At 37.2% G+C, this 10,223-nt stretch overlaps 2 protein-coding genes across 3 annotated transcripts in view; both read right to left on the bottom strand.

Moving 5' to 3' along the window:
• Positions 1-2,796: 2,796 nt before the first annotated feature.
• PPP1R1C (protein phosphatase 1 regulatory inhibitor subunit 1C) overlaps positions 2,797-10,223 on the bottom strand; it is a 127,675-nt gene continuing 120,248 nt past the window's right edge. For both annotated transcript variants that reach the window (XM_024561570.4, XM_024561569.4), the window contains exon 5: positions 2,797-4,676. In XM_024561570.4, the coding sequence (XP_024417338.2) occupies positions 4,662-4,676 (15 nt within the window). In that variant the 3' untranslated portion in view covers positions 2,797-4,661. The remainder of the gene's footprint in view (positions 4,677-10,223) is intronic.
• LOC112305732 (heat shock transcription factor, Y-linked-like) lies at positions 7,536-9,435 on the bottom strand. Its single transcript, XM_024561485.2, has 2 exons — positions 8,923-9,435; positions 7,536-8,225 (listed from the first exon to the last, which is right to left on the bottom strand). The coding sequence occupies exons 1-2, from the start codon at positions 9,433-9,435 to the stop codon at positions 7,536-7,538; spliced, it is 1,203 nt and encodes a 400-aa protein (XP_024417253.2).

Genomic DNA, 10,223 nt, shown 5'->3' with positions numbered 1-10,223 from the left:
CTGGGATAGTTTCGCTTCTCTGCTCTGGGTCCTTTCCCTTTCTCTTCCCACCAGTCTTTTTGCTTGGAACAGATTAGAAACCAGCAGTTCTCTTGGGACCATAAAATAATAAATGTGTGAGTGGTAAGAAAAATGAAATGTATCTGGATGCCCATTAGTATCTTGAGCCAGAATTTCAGTCCTGGGCACTTTACCGCGTGACATAAACAAACCTCTATGCCACTGTTGGCTGCATTTTCTATTATTTGCTGCCAAATGCTTATTCTGGATCATAATGAAAAATCGCATGCTGAACATAATCTAATATTCTATTACTTTTATAATTTTTATATGGTAGTATAATATATTCCTAGGGTTCACTGTGCTCATTCCCTCAAATTAACCTCATTGTTACTAAAAGTCAGAGAAAAGGGGGAAAATGCCAAGTCATATTTGTAAAGGGAAAAACAAAAAATGAAGATGAATTCATACCATTTTAATATTTCTCGTTTCTTCATCAGGCTTGTAGAATTCTTTGCGTTCTCTTCTTCACTTACTTTTCTCTCTGATCCACTCTCATGTACATCTTCACCCTACAGACCGAGGCTGCGTTATCTGCATAAACTAAGTACAAACTGCAATGAGGAAAGTGGCCGAACCGATGTCTGTCCACAGAATGCAGAGGCCGCACAGTATAAATGCCAATGAAAGAGCTGTGCTTGAATGGTGGCCTCTGCACAAAATGCAATCAGGCAGCTGTGCATTCATGCAGATTATTTCATTTAATTCATAGAACGTTGCAAAGTAGAAAACGTACCCCATTTTCTGGGTGAATTATGTGAGATATTTGCAAAGTTTTGCATTGTGAGTACTTACAGTGTCATCTAAAACCACGATGAGATCCATTGTTTTGGGGATCACTTCTTCCCCGATATTTAGTACTTCAGAATGTTATGATGATATGAAATCTAATAATTTAATTTCTTTAACACATTTCATATTTCAGCAATGTAAACATTGTTAATAATTAATATACCTGCTGGCACTTTGAAGACTGGTTTGTGAAATCAAGGACTTAGAAAAGTGAAGACATTTCTTCCCCCATCCTCCTTCCTCAGAGAAAACAAGAACTCAAAATTACGTATGAGCGTGAAATTCAAAGTAGTTAGACATGCTTTTCCTATTCAGTTTGCACTTTCACTGTTAATACTTGCTGCCTATTTTTATTATTAGAGTGAGGCTTTCGAGACCTCATCCAGCCTAACTTCACACTGCTCTTAGATGCAGGTAAAGAAACAGAATTTTTTAATTAATGTAATATATGTGGTTATTTATGAATTCATAAATTAATATTACAATTAAACAAACTCTGAGATGTTTACACTTAAGTTATTTGCTATGACGATACCAAAAGCAGTGTTTCCAAAATGTCACTCAATGGTGTATCACTTTTGTGATTGTGAGGTTCCAACTCTGCTGTGGTTAATATTTTTCTTTAAACATATTTAAAATATACTCATACTTTAAGTTTGCCTCATTCTAAGCAATAATAGCTATAAAATTATAAATCTGGGGTTGCTGATTATGTATCTTTTGTAACATATTATAACAGTATTTACAAATAGAAAAATAAAAATATTTTGTCCCTGGCCAACCTAAAATCATCTGTTTCCATAATGTAGAAAATATTGGCATAATTGATTACAATTAAACATGGATGGTGAAAACTTTTTTGAGAACAGAAAATGGTCTGCGAATTCTGATTTTTATGAAGACCCTTACCCTGGACAACTCTGGGACGAAAAAAAAGGTTACCAAATTATTGTCTAATAGAAAGAACTCTGGCCTAGAATCCTCCTCCACTCTGCCACATGCTATGCTTCAGTTTCTCATGTTTTGGGGATAAAAAATAATCCTCAACTTACCCACCCAGACATAACCTTTCTTAGACTCAGTATACACAACTGAAGAGGATCCACAAGCAGGTGGCCAAGAACTGGCGATGTTTTATCACAGAGATGAGATCACTCAGGAAATGACATCAGCGTCTGAATGGCTCTGGTATAGGAAAGGAGGGAAAGGGCAGGAGAAAGAGAGCTTAACTCACGGAAGGAAAATGAGAGCTCTTCAGCTGGGTTTGGGGCGCATCTGGCTTATTCAAGAACAAGTGAGGTGATCCATCACTTGTCTATGACGTTGAAGAGGATCATGTATCAGATGAGGGTTGGATAGATAGCCTCAGGTCCTTTCTTGCTCTAATAATAATAATAGGCACTGATTATTAAATGCTCACTAAGCTGAGCAAAGCATTTTACAGGCCTTAATGTTCACAAACACACACACACATACACGAAACAACAGGGGTAAGAATGATTGTATCAATTTTACAAATAGAAAATCTGAGTTTAAAATTTGGCAGAGGTTTAATTTGAGGCCACGTCAGAGTGACCCAAAGCCCATCTACTATTGTGTTACACTATAAATGTGGTCTGGGACAGATAAAGCTTTTCTCTTGTTTTGTTTTGGTCAGAAAGTTTCTTTGCCCATTCAGCCAAACTGAAGCCAAGTTATCTTCTTGAAAAAAATTTGTTGTGAACTGTAAACACTGTGTGAAAAAGGAAACTGAAGAGCCATTATCTCATCTGGTTTCCTTCAAATTTCTGAGAAAACCAACACATTTCCCAAGGACAACTTATGCTTTTAATTGTGATCCCTGTTTGGAGAGTAGAGAATAAAATAGGAGAAACCAACATTTTCTAAGGAAAATTTATGCTTTTAATTTTATTTCTTTGTGTTTTATTTAAGAATGGAAGCAGAAGAGAATAATCCAGATGCCATGCTGTTTATTTCCCAAATAATGTTATAAAATCAGCAAAAACTTTGATTTGTTTTGTTTTTGTCAATCTTTAAAAAAAAAACAAACATCAATGAAAGTGTCTGTTCAAGGAAAGCAAAGGGCAGTTTTATATTTAAGCACCTCAGGGTGCTCAAATAATCTCAAGGGGTATAGGGAAATTTTCCAAACACAGATAATTCAACATCATGTAAAGCAAATATGAGCCTTAGTCAGGTTTTAAGTAGAGTGAGACTTAGGACATCAAACAGTCATAGCAGGTGGTCTAGAAACTCCAAAAAGTTTTGAGTAAAACTGGCTTATAAAACAAAAAAAGTCAGGGGGAGAGGAGAAGGAGAGGAGAGGAAGGCAGGAAAGAAGGAGGGAGGGAAGAAAAGAGGGAAGAAAGGAAGGAAGGAAGGAGAAGAAGAAAGAAGAAACTTGGAACTAGAGTACTCATTCATACTTGAGATACTACTTATCACTGTGTTTTGCATTTATTTTCTTGTGGAAAATATACGAAGGAAAATGATCATCTCTATTATATTGTCTTATAAATTCACACACATTTTTCTTAATCTCTATATTATAAATATCACATTCAAAAATAAAAACAATAGTTTAATTTCTCTCAATCTTGATATTATGATCCCACTGTGGAATTCACATATGATTTTTTTTCCCATCTTAATTTCTCTTTTTACTGATTTTTGAGAAAATTTTTCATTTTTTTATCCATGAAACATTTGAACCTCACTAATATCATCAATGTGGTAACCAAGCCGGGCATTCCCCCATCCCCACTAAATTTTTACAATGAAATGCCATAAATAATTAACATTGTTTAGGAGACCAGAACTTCGAATGATCAAAATCCATGTTTAACAAATATATACTGTCTTAGAAAACCTTGCTTTATACTAACGCTTTATCTTCTCTGCCAGTCCTATAGGAAAGAAATTATTTTTATTTTCGTAACCCTCAACAAAGTGCCTTTCCAGAGATAAACTCATAAAAAATAGTTGTTGAATTAATGAATGACTATAGGCATGAAGTAATGAATTTTCTTGTTTTATAATAATAGATTTATAAAATGCTAATGATTCATTAAAATACAGTAGGAAATAGCTCATATTTCAAATAATAACAAAAATGTGGCAAGGCAGACTTTGCATATTTTATTTTAGGTTTAGAATTTTTCTTTTATAATATCTAGTCTAAACACTAATATATTATGGTCTTTTGATCAAGAAATCTGGCATTTATTCATCATTTTGAAATAAATACCATGTACAGATCTTAACTTAAAAGTTAACAAAAAGTATTAAATATTAATATTTATTAAATAATCCTCTGTAAGTGAAACCCAGACACATATTCATGTCTAAATGTATTTAATATTTATGTTTCATTCTTAAATGGATGCTATTTACATTTGACCTTAGAAGGCAAACTGTATCAGGAGAACATCAGGGATTAAGCTCAGCAAAACTAAAGTTAGAACACTTACATGTTTGCAAATGTCAATGTCATTAAAAAGAAAAATCCCTCTAAAATAAATGCTTGTTTTTGACTTGTAAATGATAGGGAACAACCTGTACTTAGTTCTAAAGTCCAATCAAGGAGGGCTTCCGAGGAGGTGTACTACTACTGCATGAGTGTGGAGAGCAGAGGTGGAGAATGCTTCTGGAAGCCAAGCAGTGGCTTCCATGGGTTCTTCAGAAAAGTGAATAGTTCAGTTCTTCCCAAGGAGTCTTCCTGCTGCAGACCCCTAATTAATGGTCCCATTGCTCTTCTCTTTCAGTGACACCTTCTTCTTCTTCGGGGAATGCTGACTTACTCTGGCCTTTCAGGTGTTTAGCCCCTGAAATCATAAAAAATTACGCTCAATTTAAGTGAAATTTATCTGGACAGATTCACTGCTTTGCTGCTAGAGAAAAAGAAAATGAATGAAAAGTTTCATTCGTGTATATGTATTTTCTCTAAGAATCTCAACAATCTAAGCCTATATAAGCCTTTCAATTCACCGAGGAATACAAACACACCCAGCCAAATTTCCATTAGAAGCAGGCTATCTTTCATAATTTAATCTTCTCCATTAAGAATTGCATCACAGCCTGTTAAAAACCTGTTAACTAAAAATCGGCTCAAAGGCTCTTATTGTAATTCTGATATATCATTTTAGTTCAAATATTTCTTTTGGCATTCCTGAACTCAGTTACAACAAGAACCATTGAAACTCCTGGGAACAAAGGGGTTGGTGTTTGCCACTTTTGTAACTTGTAAACAACAAAAGAATCATAATATTGTTATTGGGAAAAGGAACATACCCATATCATTATGAAACTTCTGCACTCAAAAAGTCTTCAATAACTTCCCCCACCACCTACAGAGAGAGAAAACACTGGCATACCTTTGCCTGCTCTACAGGCTTGTATGACCTGGCCTCTCCCTACCTGTCTGGCCTCATTTCTCACCAGCCCTTCCTGCTTCTGCCTTTCTCAGTAATTTACTCATTAACAATACACCCCACTCTTCCATATTCCCTGACCACCCCATGCTCCCTCAAGCCTCTGTGCTTTTCTTGTCCTGATCTCTGACAAATCGCTTCTTCCTCCTCACCCACCTGGTAATCTCCCACTCATCCTTCTGGTCTCAGCGAGCCTCCTCTGTGAAGGCTCCCTCATTCCCCAAGTAGAAGGACCTAGACCTTTCTCATATTTCCCCACTGCTCTTGGGTCACTTTCTCTTGTAGCAGCCATCTTACAGAACTGTATTTGTTCACATATCTTTTTCATTAGGGCAAACTTCTTGATGTCAGAATTATGTTGTCTCACTGTGTGGTCCCGGACACATTGCCTGGCAAACAGTAGGTGATCATTAATATCTATTGCATAAATGGTTGATGGAATTGATAAAGTAACAAACAATTTGGTATACATTTTTAGCCATTCCACAGTGACGTATATTCATATTTTTTTAATTAATTCAAATTTGGAATATACTCATAAGTCAGAAGACAACTATTATAAAATTATCTTTAGTTTCACTTGAGTCTATTCTGGTAAAATATCATACTAGCTGAAACTTTAGGCATATGGGAGATTTTATACATATTTTATATTTTGGAAAATTGTTTATGAGATTTTTATATGTATTATTGAAAAACATACCAGTGAGAACTGATCAATGAAAGGATGTCACTGCTCATGCTTGGTATGAAACAAAAAACTAAAAAAAAGTGTGGATTTTCATGTACTGCTGTTAGCAAGCCTCAGAGCGCTGTTTGGCAAAGAATGACATCCTTGGGCCTGGTGAATTATCTTGCAAAAATATTTGATCAGTTGTAATAATATTTAAATACTTTAATTTGATCTGAAAACACAGATCACTCACAATTCCTGTTGACCCAAGACTCTAGAGAGACGGTTGTTATTAACAAATGGAACTCACTTCACATTATTACAAATTACATGGGTGAGAGAGGTCTGAATGCTAAGCAGAGGGGAAGAGAGTTCAAAGAGCATCCAGTTAATCACTGCTAGAGTCTTACATTCCTGACTCACTAACCTCACAACAACTCCGTGAGGTAAATACCTGGAGGGTGAAATTTAGACTCCAAGAGGATACCCTTTTTCAAGGTTATAAGGATGAAGCGGTTCTCAGAGAAGGTCTGACACATCAGAATCCTCAGCATAGACTGACTGAGGCATAAAAATTCCGCTGCCAGAAGATGCCAACTTATTTTCACCTTTAGCTTTTTGGTCCTGACCAGATTTTCCTAACATTCTCTAGGATTTATCCGAGGTTTACAGTGCCTATTAACCTGGCTCAGATGATCTCGGGACTCCCTCTGAAACAGTAAAGCACAGCAATCATTCAGCTGTCTTCTACTCTCTTTCCTGAGGTGAAATCGCCCGTACATTTCTGGGTCTGCAAAGGTGCAGAGCCTATCCCTTTCATCCACAAGGTAACTAACACAGAGCAATAAACTGGTGTTCAGAACAATTTCCTTTACACTAGGATTAATAAGTTAATGCCAACATTCACTTGTCTATATAAGAGGGTTAAATATTAACAAAATTAGTAATAAAAATATCCAACTTATTGAACAGTCATCGACTATTGATCAACTTTCCACACTTGGTTATGGATTCATGTGATCCGCCCTACTCTGATCCACATTTCATTGATTTTACAGTACTAGTGGCCACAAAGTCATGTAAGTTAGCCTTGTTAAAGGTAAAATCACTCACTCACTCCGGGAGGTGCCTTTCTTAGCCTTATTCTTGTGTGACATTAACTGTTTCCAGGTAAAAGGTTTTGATGAGGCAAGAGTTGGTGACATCACAGAGCAGTTCTATAGAACATGTCTACAAAACAATAAATGTTTTGGCTCCCTATGCAGTTTACAACAATGTCATCTTTTCATGGAATAATGGATGGTTGGTAAATTTGTGTTTTAAATCTTTTTTTTTGTTTCTATGAGCGATATTTATTTGGTTATAGGTACAATAATGCTGAGATTAAAGTGTAAAGTCTGTGAGGACTGTCTAATAATTTTTCTTGCCACCCCCTCCTCCCATCTCCAAACACGCATATACTTTGTTTTGTTTTTTAAAGATGAACGTGGGAATTTATTGTTCAAAAACACTTGCTGGCATTTTGCTGATTCACCATACAAATGTTTAACTGTGGCTTCATCTCGGAGTTCTTTGGTAGATCAGTTGTAATTACAATGGTGTACCTCTGACGAAGGTGGTGGAGGACTTGACCTTAAAGGAGAGGCAGCAGATGTATCAGCAGTCACTGGCATTGGGAAGCTTGGGTTGCCTGCTCGTTGCAGGTTAATAGGAAGACCATCAATGACTGGTGAATAAAGATACGCATTTGGAAAAAGGGAAGGCTCCCCCATTTTATCAAGATAACTTCTGTGTAAGGGAGAAATATTGCGGTTCTCAGAAGCAGCTGTGGTTGTTATGAAATTCCCAATGTGAATGTTGGCTTGAGTGTAGTTTCTACGTGATTGCACAGGAAAGGTGGTCAACTGCCTTGAAAGAGCATTTTGATTCATTAAAATTTGTCCTGATGGTCGAAGTAAAGAAGATGATGGAGGAGCAAAAGCAGTTCTGATTGGTTCAGTTGTCTTAGCCATTCTCTGGCTGGTAGCAGGATTTCTTAGTAGAGGCATTTGTAAATTTGTGGAATGTGAAAATACACTTTCCCCACTTCTTTCAGCAACATAACTGGAATCAGGGTTATTCACGTGACCCTGAGCTCCAAAGTGCTTCTTGTTGAAATCTTGAACTAATGAAGTTGCTGAAGAAACGGTTTTAATCCCACGTCTTCTTTTAATCCTTACTAAAAGTTGGGGACACCCTCGTTTAAAATTGGGATTATGATAGCACTGTAACTAAAAGCAAAGGAGAAAGAACTTTAGTGATATTTTCAACCAAGGTGCAGACTGTAACAAACCTACTCTATGAATTATGATTTCAGTTTCATCACAAAAACTTAATGTCATAGAACAATACATGTCCAGGTGTCCCCAAACCTGGGGCCTCAGACTACCCTGAACCTGTTAGGTTCAGGCCACACAGCAGAAGGTGAGCCAGTGAGCAGAACTTTGCTCCCGTTACTGCCTGAGCCCCACCCTCTGTCTCTCATTCCAGGCCCCCTCCCAACCCTCCTAACCCCCGACTTGAGGATAAATTACCTTGCTTGAAACTGGGCACAGGTGCCAGAAATGTTGGGGACTGCTGAGTACACTGCTCATATCTTTAAAAATGTACTTATTTAGCACAGATATTTAGTTATGATTGCCAAGTAAAAATGTATTGTGTATTTCCAGTAACTAGGGATGCTACTTTAAAAGGTTTCAGGACTTATATTGAAATAGAGTTCATTGATAAGGTTCAAAGTTATGAGGAAAATTCCCTATAATCTTGAATGTTGATGCTCAAGTAGTCCTACATTTAGGCAAAATATTTGAATGGCGTTTAATACGATTTCAAAGATATGTTTTCAGCTCTTATAAATGAACATTATTTTCTACAAAATAAAAATTTATACATTTCTTATATAAGTTGTATCTGAAAATTTCTACATACCTTGTTTAAGACTGAGAGTACTTTTTCTTCCGCCAGGAAGTCAGCTAGAGAAGCTGATCTCTGAACATTCTGTCGCATTTTACTAAAACCATACAGGTTAAGCTGCCGAACTAAACTTTTCATATTATCAGTGTCAAATATTCTGAAAGGGGCCTTTCTTTCCAAAACTTCTTTCTTAAAGAGTTCCTCATTAATCACTATTGAAGTTCCCTTCTCATCCCACCAAATAGACTTAATTTGATCACTTTCGACTATTTTCCACAGTTTTCTGGGAAAGGTCATAGAAAGAAAATCATTATCTTCATCTGATTCAGAGGCACAGACTGCGTAACGGGGTCTTTTTGTCAAGGTCACTTCACACAAAGCCTGAAAGGCATTTTCTTCAACCAGAGACCTCAAGTCCAAGTCCTCGGGGTATGGGTCATCACACAAGGCAGACGTAAGGGAGGTTTCTGAATCAGTAGGTCCAACATTAGGGGAAACATCTTGACATTCTGAGGGAATGTGGGCCATGTCAAGTCAGCCTTTCTCCAGCTGCCGTCCACATCGGCATAAGTTCAAGCCTGCAGCTTGAAGGCTGTCTCGGCAGGCCTACACAGATAGGCAGTTCAAACCACACAGGCCCTCAGCCTCAGGAGCTGTGACATCACAAAATGACGGGTCTCCTAGCAACTGAGTGGAACATTCAGCCACTTGTTCCTTCCCAGTCCATACATTTTATTCAGTTAATATATAACATGGGCCAGTTACTAATACACTAACCGAAAAATGGGATCTGTGAAATCTCATTCCTGTGTAACTTTTGAGAAATCAAACCCATGTACACAAATGTATTTAATCCCTGAAATCAAAGCAATTTCTTCTCTTATACATATGAACTCTTTTTTTTTTAATTTTTATTGTTATTCAATTACAGTTGTCTGTATTTTCTCCCCATCCCTCCACTCCACCCCACCCCAGCCAAACCCACCTCCCTCCCCTGCCTCCACCTTCCCCCTTGATTTTGTCCATGTGTCCTTTATAGTAGCTCCTGTCAATCCCTCTCCCCACTATGCCCTCCCCACTCCCCTCTGGCTATTGTTAGATTGGTCTTAACGTCAATGTCTTTGGTTATATTTTGTTTGCTTTTTTCTTTTATTGATTGTGCCTGTCAGCAAATGAGTGGATCCAAAAACTATGGTACATTTACACAACGGAATTCTATGCAGCAGAGAGAAAGAAGGAGCTTATACCCTTTGTGACAGCATGGATGGAACTGGAGAGCATTATGCTAAGTGAAATAAGCCAGGTGGTGAGGGACA

Source organism: Desmodus rotundus, chromosome 2, assembly GCF_022682495.2.
Source record: "Desmodus rotundus isolate HL8 chromosome 2, HLdesRot8A.1, whole genome shotgun sequence".
NCBI classification, from domain to species: Eukaryota; Metazoa; Chordata; class Mammalia; order Chiroptera; family Phyllostomidae; genus Desmodus; species Desmodus rotundus.
The sequence above is the reverse complement of the archived record's forward strand: the minus strand, read 5'-3'. Positions and strand labels throughout refer to the sequence as shown.

What these genes read in the sequence shown, in the direction of transcription:
- LOC112305732 (XM_024561485.2), bottom strand. Translation starts at nt 9,435, where the DNA reads ATGGCCCACATTCCCTCAGAATGTCAAGATGTTTCCCCTAATGTTGGA. An exon ending in TACTCTCAGTCTTAAACAAG is followed by an intron (nt 8,226 to 8,922) that starts GTATGTAGAAAT and finishes CTTTGCTTTTAG; the next exon opens with TTACAGTGCTATCATAATCC.